The sequence below is a fragment of the Oncorhynchus clarkii genome, chromosome 5 (assembly GCF_045791955.1).
Source record: "Oncorhynchus clarkii lewisi isolate Uvic-CL-2024 chromosome 5, UVic_Ocla_1.0, whole genome shotgun sequence".
Taxonomy (NCBI): domain Eukaryota; kingdom Metazoa; phylum Chordata; class Actinopteri; order Salmoniformes; family Salmonidae; genus Oncorhynchus; species Oncorhynchus clarkii.
The window spans coordinates 88,802,215-88,819,488 of NC_092151.1; the positions used below are offsets into that span (position 1 = coordinate 88,802,215).

General features: G+C 40.3%; 1 protein-coding gene across 1 annotated transcript in view; it reads left to right on the forward strand.

Annotated features, from left to right (window-relative positions):
• The window catches only part of LOC139409532 (DENN domain-containing protein 1B-like), a 258,068-nt gene that overhangs the window by 139,359 nt on the left and 101,435 nt on the right, over positions 1–17,274 (forward strand). Inside the window, exons 12-13 of the mRNA XM_071154810.1 lie at positions 3,811–3,856; positions 14,918–15,019. Coding sequence (XP_071010911.1) covers positions 3,811–3,856; positions 14,918–15,019 — 148 coding nt within the window. The remainder of the gene's footprint in view (positions 1–3,810; positions 3,857–14,917; positions 15,020–17,274) is intronic.

The following is a 17,274-nucleotide window of genomic DNA, read 5'->3' on the forward strand; positions in this document are numbered from 1 at the left end:
CTAGTCTGACTGGACGTTGACTGAATCCAACACTCATCTAACTAGTCTGACTGGACGTTGACTGAATCCAACACTCATCTAACTAGTCTGACTGGACGTTGACTGAATCCAACACTCATCTAACTAGTCTGACTGGACGTTGACTGAATCCAACACTAATCTAACTAGTCTGACTTGACGTTGACTGAATCCAACACTCATCTAACTAGTCTGACTGGACGTTGACTGAATCCAACACTAATCTAACTAGTCTGACTGGACGTTGACTGAATCCAACACTAATCTAACTAGTCTGACTGGACGTTGACTGAATCCAACACTCATCTAACTAGTATGACTGGACGTTGACTGAATCCAACACTAATCTAACTAGTCTGACTGGACGTTGACTGAATCCAACACTAATCTAACTAGTCTGACTGGACGTTGACTGAATCCAACACTAATCTAACTAGTCTGACTGGACGTTGACTGAATCCAACACTCATCTAACTAGTCTGACTGGACGTTGACTGAATCCAACACTAATCTAACTAGTCTGACTGGACGTTGACTGAATCCAACACTCATCTAACTAGTCTGACTGGACGTTGACTGAATCCAACACTCATCTAACTAGTCTGACTGGACGTTGACTGAATCCAACACTAATCTAACTAGTCTGACTGGACGTTGACTGAATCCAACACTAATCTAACTAGTCTGACTGGACGTTGACTGAATCCAACACTCATCTAACTAGTATGACTGGACGTTGACTGAATCCAACACTAATCTAACTAGTCTGACTGGACGTTGACTGAATCCAACACTAATCTAACTAGTCTGACTGGACGTTGACTGAATCCAACACTCATCTAACTAGTCTGACTGGACGTTGACTGAATCCAACACTCATCTAACTAGTCTGACTGGACGTTGACTGAATCCAACACTAATCTAACTAGTCTGACTTGACGTTGACTGAATCCAACACTCATCTAACTAGTCTGACTGGACGTTGACTGAATCCGACACTAATCTAACTAGTCTGACTGGACGTTGACTGAATCCAACACTAATCTAACTAGTCTGACTGGACGTTGACTGAATCCAACACTAATCTAACTAGTCTGACTGGACGTTGACTGAATCCAACACTAATCTAACTAGTCTGACTTGACGTTGACTGAATCCAACACTAATCTAACTAGTCTGACTGGACGTTGACTGAATCCAACACTCATCTAACTAGTCTGACTGGACGTTGACTGAATCCAACACTCATCTAACTAGTCTGACTGGACGTTGACTGAATCCAACACTCATCTAACTAGTCTGACTGGACGTTGACTGAATCCAACACTAATCTAACTAGTCTGACTTGACGTTGACTGAATCCAACACTCATCTAACTAGTCTGACTGGACGTTGACTGAATCCAACACTAATCTAACTAGTCTGACTGGACGTTGACTGAATCCAACACTAATCTAACTAGTCTGACTGGACGTTGACTGAATCCAACACTCATCTAACTAGTATGACTGGACGTTGACTGAATCCAACACTAATCTAACTAGTCTGACTGGACGTTGACTGAATCCAACACTAATCTAACTAGTCTGACTGGACGTTGACTGAATCCAACACTAATCTAACTAGTCTGACTGGACGTTGACTGAATCCAACACTCATCTAACTAGTCTGACTGGACGTTGACTGAATCCAACACTCATCTAACTAGTCTGACTGGACGTTGACTGAGTCCAACACTAATCTAACTAGTCTGACTGGACGTTGACTGAATCCAACACTCATCTAACTAGTCTGACTTGACGTTGACTGAATCCAACACTCATCTAACTAGTCTGACTGGACGTTGACTGAATCCAACACTCATCTAACTGGTCTGACTGGACGTTGACTGAATCCAACACTAATCTAACTAGTCTGACTGGACGTTGACTGAATCCAACACTAATCTAACTAGTCTGACTGGACGTTGACTGAATCCAACACTAATCTAACTAGTCTGACTTGACGTTGACTGAATCCAACACTCATCTAACTAGTCTGACTGGACGTTGACTGAATCCAACACTCATCTAACTAGTCTGACTGGACGTTGACTGAATCCAACACTAATCTAACTAGTCTGACTGGACGTTGACTGAATCCAACACTCATCTAACTAGTCTGACTGGACGTTGACTGAATCCAACACTAATCTAACTAGTCTGACTGGACGTTGACTGAATCCAACACTCATCTAACTAGTCTGACTGGACGTTGACTGAATCCAACACTAATCTAACTAGTCTGACTGGACGTTGACTGAATCCAACACTCATCTAACTAGTCTGACTGGACGTTGACTGAATCCAACACTAATCTAACTAGTCTGACTGGACGTTGACTGAATCCAACACTAATCTAACTAGTCTGACTGGACGTTGACTGAATCCAACACTAATCTAACTAGTCTGACTTGACGTTGACTGAATCCAACACTAATCTAACTAGTCTGACTTGACGTTGACTGAATCCAACACTCATCTAACTAGTCTGACTGGACGTTGACTGAATCCAACACTAATCTAACTAGTCTGACTTGACGTTGACTGAATCCAACACTAATCTAACTAGTCTGACTTGACGTTGACTGAAGACAAATATTTACACACAACTTGTCCTAAATTAGGTGGATCGATCCAGAACATAACCTATGGATTTCTGAGAGTCAGTGCCATAATTTGACACAGCCACTGACATAACATACTGTATTTATATTCATTATCATAGTGGAATATAGTATATAGTAGAATATTTTATTCATATAAGTTTACTGTAATGTTTGTGCATCGTGTAAAAGCTGTTGTTCACTGTCATCTAAATGTGATTCCCAGCCCACTAGTAGATATACCCATAGACTTCCAGTCACACTAGTTAGCGTTGGCTCGTGAAACTACCTTTAACTTCCTTTATACTGGATGCAGAGACATAAAACTGGTAACCAGGAGTTGATCTGACACTGGGGAAGTTGATAAAAAGCCACGTTGCTAAGATACCGACGTATCCCTTCAATACTGATCATGTTTCGATATAATAATAATAATGGGTGTACCCTCCGTCAAATACACCGTCTCAAACAGAGTTAACCATGTCTTATACCATGACTCCAGCATCGTGTGTCTGTGTGTCTGCAAGGGATAGCGGTTACAGTATTGTGACAGACCTATAGCAGACCAGCTGTTACAGAGAAAGAACAGAACATATTAAATCAGCTAACCTGATTGAGGCAGCGGCCACAGAACACAATCGGACCCACACACACTCGCTGCCCTGCCCTGCCAAGCCTCGAGACTAGTGACGTTCCCCAGTCAGAGTAATCCGGTTTTCCTGGTTGAGAGCTGGCGGTGGTCGTTTCGGGGAAGTTTGTGAGGCGTTAATGATGTTAGACGGTGCAGGCATGTCCTCCTGGTCCTCTCTGCCGCTAGCTGATTGGGTTACAAGGACAGCTCTGAGGCTTGATTTATGAATAACAGTATATACTGTATGTCTCGTTACAGTTGTAATGGTCTCAGTTGGAAAAGGATAAGTAAATAGCGTTATTTGTAGGCAATTATCTGAAGTAGAGGATTGTTTTGCTGAAGACACAGTAACATCACTGTAATAACTAAAAACATGTTTATTTTACTTGTTGCCTATGTTTATCTGATCTTTATTTGACCATATTTGTCCCAATTACAATAATTATTTCAAGTAGTCATTATCTTGAATAATTTTAGTCCTGACTCAAATCCTTCTTTCAAACGATTCCGTCCATAGTGCCCCCATGCCATACCTGGTAGGAGTTCATCTCAGCCTGCTCGAGGTAAGTCACACTCACATCATATTACATCTCCATCATAGTCTGATTCTGAATCTGCCCCACTATATTTGATTTCAATTCATTAAGTGTTTTTTCCTTTTCTATATTTTTATATCTAGTATTTAAACATATTTGTCACTGTGGAGGGGATATGGACAGTTGTACTGTGGAGTGGATTGCAGCTGTGTAAATTAATGAAGCTGTTAAATTCTCCACACTATTTGGAATTTTAATGATGCAATATTTATTTTGACGCATCCAACACTGGGAACAAATATGAAAGAATGTTGACAATGTTGTTCCTTTTCTCTCTCTCTCTCTCTCTCTCTCTCTCTCTCTCTCTCTCTCTCTCTCCCCCTCTCGCTCCCCCTCTCTCTCTCTCTCTCTCGCTCTGTCTCTGTTGTGTGCCTGCTTACCAGAAATACAGAAATAGACAGAGACAAAGACAGAGACAGGAGCAACAAAGACAGGGAATGACAGGAAAAGAGTTTCCTCAAGACAAAGACAGAGACAGACAGGAGCAACAAAGACAGGGAAAGACAGGGACAGAGTTTCCTCAAGACAAAGAGCTTTTGTGCTTCATTATTGAGATCTGGTCTGTTGGGCGGGAGTAGATCTATCACTGTGTTTTATAATTATTTTATTAACTTTTATTTATTGAGGGGAGACCAATTGAGGTCAGTGTCTTATTTACAATGGTGCCCTGAGGACAAACATAACATCAATACAGTGTTGTGTCTTTGTCTATGCCGGATTAAGTGATATGACATGCTATTCTATAAAATAATTTCTCCGTAATTAATATTACCCGATTGAGCTAATCATGTAAATGTAATTAACTAGAGAGTCGGGGAACCACAAAATAATATTTATAGAGCTGTTATCTTCCGAATAAACTCTTAAAGACCTAGTAATATTTTACATCAATAGCAGTCAATATTAATCGTCATCTTAATTCAGTCTCATCTGAAAGTTGTAAATTCTTGGTTATCTGCACGAACCCTGGCTAACAAGTTGAATCAGCAATTCAAAGTTGGGTTTAATTATTTATTTTCTAAATACCTAACTAATCACACAGAATTACACATACACATAATTAAATCATAACTTGATTACAAATTATGCCATAAAGGAAAACGTCCCTAGCGGGCGGAACAGATATGACAGCTTGTTACACAAAAGAGAAGGGCTGGGTTTGAGTGAAAGAGCGGGAAGACTGAGGAACAAAGGGCGAAGCTGTGCTATCGTAAATACAGTATCTTATGCATTCTAAATTACCGCAATAAATATTTACTCTGAGCTGTGCTTCAGTAGGTTGGTGGTAGATGGAAGGCCGTGTTGCCAAACCGAGTCCTTTGAAGAATGTCTCTGGTGGTCAATTGGATACGTTGTAGTAACGTCGTTGTGTGGTGGATAGGATACTCTGTCTGTTCCTTCCTAACCTGCGTTTGCATCTGCTGTTGCTAACTCAACAGCTAGGAGGTATCACTTCTGTAGAGAATAAGAGTTAAGAGTTAAGAGTTCATACCATTCCATACCAAAGCTCACGCTGATGTTGGCTTCATTCTGTAGTTATTATCCGAACCATTCTGACATCGGACTGTCGTCCTCACATCCTTGGAACAGGAGGTTATATTGTCGTCAAGACTTATATAGGAAGGGAGAGGAGGGCATGTTTGAAAAGTTTTATAGCCCATGTCCCTTCACAGGGGCGGGCCACTGATTGAGCAGAGCCCTACCTTATGAAAAACCAAATCTCACATTTTAGAAGCTAAAATCACATTTCATCCCATCACGAATAATTTAATATTCAAACATTTAAATTGAACAACAATTCCATGTGAATCGGATAACTCTGATGTGTAGACTTTCCACTGTAGAGTTTGTCATCTTATCATTGATGAGAATGTCTCAGATGACAACCGAATTGACATCATATTCATTACGTACCACCGCATATGTACAATTGGTCGAAATACCAGAATATAGTTCATTTCCCCCCACCTTCTGATGTTCCCAGAATCTCTATGTTAACCAAGGGTTTTGTTTGCAAATGTAACATCAGTAGGGTAGAGAGAGGAAAAAGGGGGGAAGAGGTATTTATGACTGTCATAAACGTACCCCCAGGCCAACGTCATGACAACAGCAACAGCAAGATTAACAACTATCAGACTGTTGTAAATACATTACATCAGGTTATTACAACAAGTTATTTCACACTTCAGTGAACTCATTTAACAACTGCCCTATCAGAACCATCAGGTGTAATTTGTTTTGTAAGGAATTCCATTCAAACTAAAGGCGTATTTAACAAACTTTGTGGGGACAAGCGGGACCTCAAGAGGTAACCAAACCTGCGAACGGGGTTTGGTATCTTATGTTTTTTCTATTTCAACAGGGAAGTGAGGTATGTTGGAAGCTTGTGGAGAAGAGCTTTGTAAACAAAGGAGTAATGAAGTGTTGTACTGGACTTTAGTGATGTCCAGCCGACCTTCTGATACAGGAAGCAGTGAGGAGTATTAAAACAGTCACCTGTAATAAAGCCAAGGGCGTTATTGTAAACGGCATCCAAGGTTTTAAGAGTAGTGGCTGCTGCATGGTGTCACCATAGTCACGAACTGGCATGAAAGTTGACAATCTGCTTCCTGCTGTTCTTTGAGAGGCAATATTTTTCTCCCCAAAATAAACCTTCAAAAAGCACACATTGTGTTCTGTCTGTCATAGTTCTTAACGCAAGTCTCCTGTTCCAGGCTTATTTCAGACAGATTTGGAATGAGTAGGGAATGGTAAACGGTGTCGAATGCCTGGGAAAGGTCTATACTTTAGGCAGCACAATGTTTTTCATGATCTAGGCAATTTAACACCATCATCCGTCATCTAAAACAAGCATAGTGGCTGAAACAACGCTATGTCCAGGTCTGAAACCAGACTGGTGCATATTTAGAATAGAGTGAGAAGTTTAAAAATATCTTAACTGGGAGTTTACCAGGGATTCTAATACCTGACCTAGGCAAGATAACTTGGATCTTAACTGGGAGTTTACCAGGGATTCTAATACCTGACCTAGGCAAGATAACTTGGATCTTAACTGGAAGTTTACCAGGGATTCTAATACCTGACCTAGGCAAGATAACTTGGATCTTAACTGGAAGTTTACCAGGGATTCTAATACCTGACCTAGGCAAGATAACTTGGATCTTAACTGGGAGTTTACCAGGGATTCTAATACCTGACCTAGGCAAGATAACTTGGATCTTAACTGGGAGTTTACCAGCAATTCTAATACCTGACCTAGGCAAGATAACTTGGAGATTGGGCTAAGTCAGAAGGATCTCCGCCTTTATGTATGGGGGAGGACATATGCCACTTTACAAATCTTACAGATAACTCCAGGTTAAAAGGTGCAGCAATGCGTGGGGCAGTGAGCTGTAGTCACATGAATCAGCCCCTGTGGATTTCTTTAAATCGATCGTTAGCAAGGCACTTAATACATCATAGACATCAAATGGTTCAAATAGAAATGTAGTATGTGAGTCTATTAGAGCAGCATTCCGTACAGTCTGTTCTGAGGTGACTAAAGGACTCCCTCTAGTGGAATGAGATATATTTCCATAGACTATCCTTTCAAACAAGTGGCCAGAGGAAGTAAAATTGTTACTAAAAGTACTACACATTTCCCGAATTGTCTCGTATGGGACCAGAGGCTTTCAAAACCTGCTGGGGCAACGAGGGGGTGGATTTTTGTTTCAAAGATTTGACCACTTTCCAGAAGTTGGCTGGATTTACCACCCCTCTCTGATACACAATTAAAATAAATATGTTAATTTCACTTTTCTAACCAGAGATAGACATTTATTTCCCAAATGTCTGAAGGACTGCCAATCAGACGTAGTATCATTCAGTCTATCCTTAGCCCAAGCTCCATTTATTTATTGTAATTTCTCAGACAATTCATGTGTGAATCAAGGATTAGATTTTTTACCTTTTCTCCCCAATTTCGTGATTTCCAATTGGTAGTAACAGTCTTGTCTAGAGGTCGACCGATTATGATTTTTCAACGCTGATACCGATACTGATTATTGGAGGACCAAAAAAAGCTGATACCGATTAATCAGACTTTAAAAAATATATATATATTTATTTATTTGTAATAATGACAATTACAACAATACTGAATGAACACTTATTTTAACTTAATATAATACACCAATAAAATCAATTTAGCCTCAAGTAAATAATGACACATGTTCAATTTGGTTTAAATAATGCAAAAAAAAGTGTTGGAGAAGAAAGTAAAAGTGCAATATGTGCCATGTAAAAAAGCCAACGTTTAAGTTCCTTGCTCAGAACACGAGAACATATGAAAGCTGGTGGTTCCTTTTAACATGAGTCTTCAATATTCCCAGGTAAGATGTTTCAGGTTGTAGTTATTATAGGACTATTTCTCTAGGAGAAATAGGAATTATAGGACTATTTCTTTTTATTTCATATACCTTTGACTATTGGATATTCTTATAGGCACTTTAGTATTGCCAGTGTAACAGTATAGCTTCCGCCTCTCTCCTCGCCCCTACCTGGGCTCGAACCAGGAACACATCGACAACAGCCACCCTCGAAGCATCATTACCCATCGCTCCACAAAAGCCGCGGCCCTTGCAGAGCAAGGGGAACAACTACTTCAAGGTCTTAGAGCGAGTGACATCACCGATTGAAACGCAATTAGCGCGCACCCCGCTAACTAGCTAGCTATTTCACATCGGTTACACCAGCCTAATCTCGGGAGTTGATAGGCTTGAAGTCATTAACTGCTCAATGCTTGAAGCACAGCGAAGAGCTGCTGGCAAACACACAAAAGTGCTGTTTGAATGAATGCTTACGAGCCTGCTGCTGCCTACCTCCGCTCAGTCAGACTGCTCTATCAAATCATAGACTTAGTTATAACATAACACACAGAAATACGAGCCTTGGGTCATTAATATGGTATATAATATACATTGTACAACCTTCAATGTTATATCATAATTAAGTACAATTCTGGCAAAATAATTATGGTCTTTGTCTGGAAGAAATGGGTCTTCACACAGAGCCAGGCGGCCCAAACTGCTGTATATACCCTGACTGCACGGAACGCAAGAGAAGCGACACAATTTCCCCAGTTAATATTGCCTGCTAACATTAATTTATTTTAAATAAATATGCAGGTTTAAAAAAATATACTTGTGTATTGATTTTAAGAAAGGCATTGATGTTTATGGTTAGGTACAAATCGGTGCAACGACAGTGCTTTTTTCACGAATGCACTTGTTAAATCATCACCCGTTTGGTGAAGTAGGCTGTGATTCGATGATAAATTAACAGGCACCGCATCGATTATATGCAACGCAGGACATGCTAGGTAAACTAGTAATATCATCAACCATGTGTAGTTAACTAGTGATTATGTTAAGATTGATTGTTTTTTATAAGATACGTTTAATGCTAGCTAGCTAGCATCTTACCTTGGCTTCTTGCTGCACTCGCGTAACAGGTAGTCAGCCTGCCACGCTGGCTCCTCGTAGAGTGCAATGTAAGGCAGGTGGTTAGAGCGTTGGACTATTAACCGGAAGGTTGCAAGATCGAATCCCCGAGCTGACAAGGTAAAAATCTGTCGTTCTGCCCCTGAACAAGGCAGTTAACCCACCATTCCTAGGCCGTCATTGAAAATAAGAATGTGTTCTTAACTGACTTGCCTAGTTAAATAAAGGTTAAAAAAAATCGATTTGTTATGAAAACTTGAAATCGGCCCTAATTAATCAGCCATTCCGATTAATCGGTCGACCTCTAGTCTTGTCCCATCGCTGCAACTCCCGTACGGACTCGGGAGAGGCGAATGTCGAGAGCCAAGCGTCCTCCGAAACACGACCCTGCCAAGCCACTCTGCTTCTTGACGCACTGCTCGCTTACGCTGGAAGCCAGCCGCACCAATGTGTCGGAGGTAACACCATACACCTGGTGACCGTGTCAGCGTGCACTGAGCCACAGGCGACACAGCCTGGGATCGAACCCGGGTCTGTAGTTTCACCATTCGGGAGGCATTCAACCCTTTTGTTATGGCAAGCCTAAACTTCAGGAGTAAACGTGTGCTTAACAAGGCACATAAGTTGCATTGACTCTGTGTGCAGTAATAAAATGGTTAACATGATTTTTAAATGACCACCCCATCTCTTCACCACACACATACAATTATCTGTATGTTCAAGCAGTGAATTTTAAGCACAGATTAGATCAGGTTATCCAGTGGTTCGCAAAGAAGGGCAACTATTGGTAGATGGATCTAATTACATAAAAAAAACATCTATATATAATAGACATTTAATATCACTTTGAGCATGGTGCAGTTATTAATTACACTTTGGATGGTGTAAGCATCCTGTTTGTCCTGAAAACAAAGCGTTATGTTTGGGGCAAATCCAAATACAACACATTACTGAGTACCACTCTTCATTTTTTTTAAGCAAGGTGGAGGCTGCATCATGTTATAGGTATGCTTGTCATCAGCAAGGAATAAGTTAGTTTTTTTTAGGATAAAAATAAATGGAATAGAACTAAGCACAGGCAAAGTCCTAGAGGAAAACTTGGTTCAGTCTGCTTTTCAACAGACACTGGGAGAAAAATTCACCTTTCAGCAGCATTGCTAGCTAAAACACAAGGTCAAATATACACAGGAGTTGCTTACCAAGATGTCATTGATCGTTGTTCCTTAGTGGCCTGGGTACAGTTTTGACTTATATTGGCTCGAAAAGCTATGGCAAGAAATGTCTGTCTAGCAATGGTATCTTACAAATTGTACAATCCAGGTGTGCAAAGCTCTTAGAGACTTACCCAGAAAGACTCACAGCTGTAATCACTGACAAAGGTGATTCTAACAGTTGTATTGGAGTTGAATACTTATTTAATCAAAATATATTATGGGTTTTTATTTTCCATTAATTTAAAGAAAAGTTCGAGTTTTTCTTTCACTTTGTTCTATACTATGTTGTGTAGATCGTTGACAAAAAAATCTCAATCAAATCCATTTTAATCCCACTGTTACAGTTCAAGGCTGCAGGATTTCAGATCAGATGGTGTGTATGTGTGTGTGTGTGTGTGTGTGTGTGTGTGTGTGTGTGTGTGTGTGTGTGTGTGTGTGTGTGTGTGCCGTACGTGACGGCAGCAGTATTTATCACACACTGTGCCAGTGACAGACCCTCTCTCCTGCACCGCATAATTAGACCAGATCAGCATGCAAGCCTCCTCAGCCGACACTGTGACATATTGTATATGACTGTGTGTGTATGTGCCTGTATGCTTGCTCATCTACTTGTGTGTGTGCGGGAGTTTGCGTGTGTGCGTAACTATGTGATTGTGTATATGAGAGCCTCCATATCCCTGATCCACCCCCCCCCACACACACACACACACACATTGTAACTATCAGCACAGCAGTCATAATAGTATGGTTTGTAACTATCAGCACAGCAGTCATAATAGTATGGTTTGTAACTATCAGCACAGCAGTCATAATAGTATGGTTTGTAACTATCAGCACAGCAGTCATAATAGTATGGTTTGTAACTATCAGCACAGCAGTCATAATAGTATGGTTTGTAACTATCAGCACAGCAGTCATAATAGTATGGTTTGTAACTATCAGCACAGCAGTCATAATAGTATGGTTTGTAACTATCAGCACAGCAGTCATAATAGTATGGTTTGTAACTATCAGCACAGCAGTCATAATAGTATGGTTTGTAACTATCAGCACAGCAGTCATAATAGTATGGTTTGTAACTATCAGCACAGCAGTCATAATAGTATGGTTTGTAACTATCAGCACAGCAGTCATAATAGTATGGTTTGTAACTATCAGCACAGCAGTCATAATAGTATGGTTTGTAACTATCAGCACAGCAGTCATAATAGTATGGTTTGTAACTATCAGCACAGCAGTCATAATAGTATGGTTTGTAACTATCAGCACAGCAGTCATAATAGTATGGTTTGTCACTATCAGCACAGCAGTCATAATAGTATGGTTTGTAACTATCAGCACAGCAGTCATAATAGTATGGTTTGTCACTATCAGCACAGCAGTCATAATAGTATGGTTTGTCACTATCAGCACAGCAGTCATAATAGTATGGTTTGTAACTATCAGCACAGCAGTCATAATAGTATGGTTTGTCACTATCAGCACAGCAGTCATAATAGTATGGTTTGTCACTATCAGCACAGCAGTCATAATAGTATGGTTTGTCACTATCAGCACAGCAGTCATAATAGTATGGTTTGTCACTATCAGCACAGCAGTCATAATAGTATGGTTTGTCACTATCAGCACAGCAGTCATAATAGTATGGTTTGTAACTATCAGCACAGCAGTCATAATAGTATGGTTTGTCACTATCAGCACAGCAGTCATAATAGTATGGTTTGTAACTATCAGCACAGCAGTCATAATAGTATGGTTTGTAACTATCAGCACAGCAGACTAATGCAGAGTGTATTTCTGTTTGTTTTTCCTCATTTTGGTGTATATTTCTGTGTGTATGGAGTTGTGATGACTGTAGTTTTTAAATGTTACTTGTCAGTCAGTCTATATCTGGTTGTAAGACAAACACGTGGGTTACTGCTAATGAAACAGGTCTGTGTGACTTTTATTAAATCAAATCAAAGTTTATTTGTCACGTGCGCCGAATACAACAGGTGTAGTAGACCTTACAGTGAAATGCTGAATACAACAGGTGTAGTAGACCTTACAGTAAAATGCCGAATACAACAGGTGTAGTAGACCTTACAGTAAAATGCCGAATACAACAGGTGTAGTAGACCTTACAGTAAAATGCTGAATACAACAGGTGTAGTAGACCTTACAGTAAAATGCTGAATACAACAGGTGTAGTAGACCTTACAGTGAAATGCTGAATACAACAGGTGTAGGTAGACCTTACAGTGAAATGCTGAATACAACAGGTGTAGTAGACCTTACAGTGAAATGCTGAATACAACAGGTGTAGTAGACCTTACAGTAAAATGCTGAATACAACAGGTGTAGTAGACCTTACAGTGAAATGCTGAATACAACAGGTGTAGTAGACCTTACAGTAAAATGCTGAATACAACAGGTGTAGTAGACCTTACAGTGAAATGCTGAATACAACAGGTGTAGTAGACCTTACAGTGAAATGCTGAATACAACAGGTGTAGTAGACCTTACAGTGAAATGCTGAATACAACAGGTGTAGTAGACCTTACAGTGAAATGCTGAATACAACAGGTGTAGTAGACCTTACAGTAAAATGCTGAATACAACAGGTGTAGTAGACCTTACAGTAAAATGCTGAATACAACAGGTGTAGTAGACCTTACAGTGAAATGCTGAATACAACAGGTGTAGGTAGACCTTACAGTAAAATGCTAAATACAACAAGTGTAGACCTTACAGTAAATTGCTGAATACAACAGGTGTAGTAGACCTTACAGTGAAATGCTGAATACAACAGGTGTAGTAGACCTTACAGTAAAATGCTGAATACAACAGGTGTAGTAGACCTTACAGTGAAATGCTGAATTACAACAGGTGTAGGTAGACCTTACAGTAAAATGCTGAATACAACAGGTGTAGTAGACCTTACAGTAAAATGCTGAATACAACAGGTGTAGTAGACCTTACAGTAAAATGCAGAATACTACAGGTGTAGTAGACCTTACAGTGAAATGCTGAATACAACAGGTGTAGTAGACCTTACAGTAAAATGCTGAATACAACAGGTGTAGTAGACCTTACAGTAAAATGCTGAATACAACAGGTGTAGTAGACCTTACAGTAAAATGCTGAATACAACAGGTGTAGTAGACCTTACAGTAAAATGCTGAATACTACAGGTGTAGTAGACCTTACAGTGAAATGCTGAATACAACAGGTGTAGTAGACCTTACAGTAAAATGCTGAATACAACATGTGTAGTAGACCTTACAGTGAAATGCTGAATACAACAGCTGTAGTAGACCTTACAGTGAAATGCTGAATACAACAGGTGTAGTAGACCTTACAGTGAAATGCTGAATACAACAGGTGTAGTAGACCTTACAGTAAAATGCTGAATACAACAGGTGTAGTAGACCTTACATTAAAATGCTGAATACAACAGGTGTAGTAGACCTTACAGTAAAATGCTGAATACTACAGGTGTAGTAGACCTTACAGTGAAATGCTGAATACAACAGGTGTAGTAGACCTTACAGTAAAATGCTGAATACAACAGGTGTAGTAGACCTTACAGTGAAATGCTGAATACAACAGCTGTAGTAGACCTTACAGTGAAATGCTGAATACAACAGGTGTAGTAGACCTTACAGTGAAATGCTGAATACAACAGGTGTAGTAGACCTCACAGTGAAATGCTGAATACAACAGGTGTAGTAGACCTTACAGTGAAATGCTGAATACAACAGGTGTAGTAGACCTTACAGTGAAATGCTGAATACAACAGGTGTAGGTAGACCTCACAGTGAAATGCTGAATACAACAGGTGTAGTAGACCTCACAGTGAAATGCTGAATACAACAGCTGTAGTAGACCTTACAGTGAAATGCTGAATACAACAGGTGTAGTATACCTCACAGTGAAATGCTGAATACAACAGGTGTAGTAGACCTTACAGTGAAATGCTGAATACAACAGGTGTAGTAGACCTTACAGTGAAATGCTGAATACAACAGGTGTAGGTAGACCTCACAGTGAAATGCTGAATACAACAGGTGTAGTAGACCTTACAGTGAAATACTTACTTACAGGCTCTAACCAATAGTGTAAAAAAGGTATTAGGTGAACAATAGGTAGGTAAAGAAATAAAAACAACAGTAAAAATACAGGCTATTATATTGTTCTGTATCGAGTTCTGGGTCCATTAAAAACCCTGACATGAATACATTTGTGTTGGGTCTGACATGGAGGTGGAGATGTATATTTTCAAACTGTTTTAGGAGGGAGTAACAACAGGATTGTGGTGTATGTGTGCTGACAACCTGTGTTTCTTCTCTCAGAGAGTGCGTAGCAGGTCGTTGGAGGATGTAGTGATATTAAACGTTGACACCAACACACTAGAGAGTCCCCAGAATGACCTGCAGAACCTGCCCAGTGACGTGGTGAGTAGAGAGAGAGACACACACACACACGTACACACACACACACACACACGTACACACACGTGTACACACACACTTCATATGGATTTACTGTATTCTAGTCACATTATAGTCACATTATATATAATACTGCATTATATATAATATTTATTCATTTCTTTGAACTTTTTTGGATTATGTTTGTATTGTTTTGTATTGCTAGTAGTGCTTTTTGATGTCGGTTCGATTATTACAAAAAATAATCACAGATTTCGGTTTAGACAATGCACTATGCATTGTGTGGGTTGAATGGTGTAACAACACAGAATAAAACTATGAATTAAAGTCCCGTGATGGTAGTGACTGCCCCAGTACTGCATCACTTATTATCCCTCACATTTACTTTACTTGTTGTGTATATTACCTTTGTTTTATTTAATGACTTTGTTATTTCAATAGATAGATAGAGCTGCTGGCTAAGAAAATCACTATTTTAGTAGTTCTTCAGAGTAAATACGGCATACTTTTATGACTGCTGAATACCAACTATCAATAACTTAGATCATGTATTTTCACGTAGAGATACCTCGTGAAGCAACTGCTCTCTATCCCTCGATCGTTCATTCGCAAAGGCGTAAAAGACAGACCGGACAAGTAGGCACGCAATGGATTATGGTCATTGTAGTTAATAACCAAGTTTTTTTGAGCTAAACTATGTAGCATTTTGGCCTGTTGGTAACTACAACACCCTACTACACCACACAGTTTGGGCTTGATCTGATTCATCACTAGAGAAACTGTGCCAATTGACCTCACCCCCCCAAAAAATATTTACAAAATAAATGGAATAAAAAAAAAAAGAAATGTAAACCAACGTCAGTCAATTAGTTGTTTAAAAACCTCTCAGAACGAATTGCTAGGTATTATTCTTGTACTGTTGAAGCTACAAACACAAAATTTCACTGCACCTGCAATAACACCTTCTAATCTGTGTATCAATAAAGTTTAATTTGATTAACACACACACAAACACTAGCACAGTATTTTAAAATGGTTCCTATACACACACACATGCACAGTATTTTAAAATGGTTCCTATACACACACCCTCTCGTACATAGGCTTTTAAAATGGTTCCTATACACACACACCCTCTCGTACATAGGCTTTTAAAATGGTTCCTATACACACACACCCTCCCTCTCTCCGCCCTCTTTCTCTCTCTCATTCACCAACATGTAGTTTATCTTCTTATAGATACATTCTCACATACACCCTTCCTTCCTCACCCCCTGGTCATTAGTGGCTCTAGTGGGGAATCCTGTGACACACACACACACACACACACACATACACACACACACACAAGGCCCAGAAGATGCCAGTATTACAATACTCGTTAGTATCGTGGCAAGGAAACAAAAACACGAAGCTGATTTAATTTCTTTAGGAAAACAGTCCTAATGCTGGAATCAAACATCATCATGTTGTCATCCAGTGTCATATTCATTTATTTTCCAAGCTATAGCACACAATATGTTACATACTGCAGGTTTATACAGGACCAAGGAGTTTAGGCTGCGTCCCGTTTTCATTTCAAAATATTCAGACGAGACACGCACGCACGCACACGCGCATACACACACACACACACACACACGCACTGAAAGTCGGGCAGCCATCAGTCATTAGCCATCAGATCTGTGGAAACATCTCTCCCTCTATTTTAATCATTATTCCTCAAAGACTGCTTTTCTGCCTGCCCAGTGCCACGTCTCGGCCCAGTGGCACGTCTCCGGGAAACGACAGAGCGAAAAAGACTGTGGGTTTGAAACGGAGGTAGAGAGGGATGAGGGATAGGAGGAGAGACTGGGGGTTTGTGAGAGGGAGAGGGAAGCAGAGGGAGCAAGTGAGACCGAGAATAAGGGGGCCAATTACCAGTGGTGCCTCAGTAGCCACCTGCCAGCTCCCTCTCTTTAATTAATGTAGCGCTGACACTGGTCCGAGCAACAGGAAACCAGGGTCACACACGCGCGCCTGTCATCCCTCCGTTTGAATCACACAGGAGGCTGTTTGTTTCGTTCCTCTCTTGGGGGGACTTAATACTCCTCTTGAGGCAGTGTACCTTTACCTACAGTACGACCGCCTCTCTGACTGTGCAGCAGCCCGCCCCTCTCTGTCTTTGTCTCTCTCTCTCTGTCTCTGTCTCTCTCTCTCTGTCTCTCTCTCTCTCTCTCTCTCTCTCTCTCTCTCTCTCTCTCTCTCTCTCTCTCTCT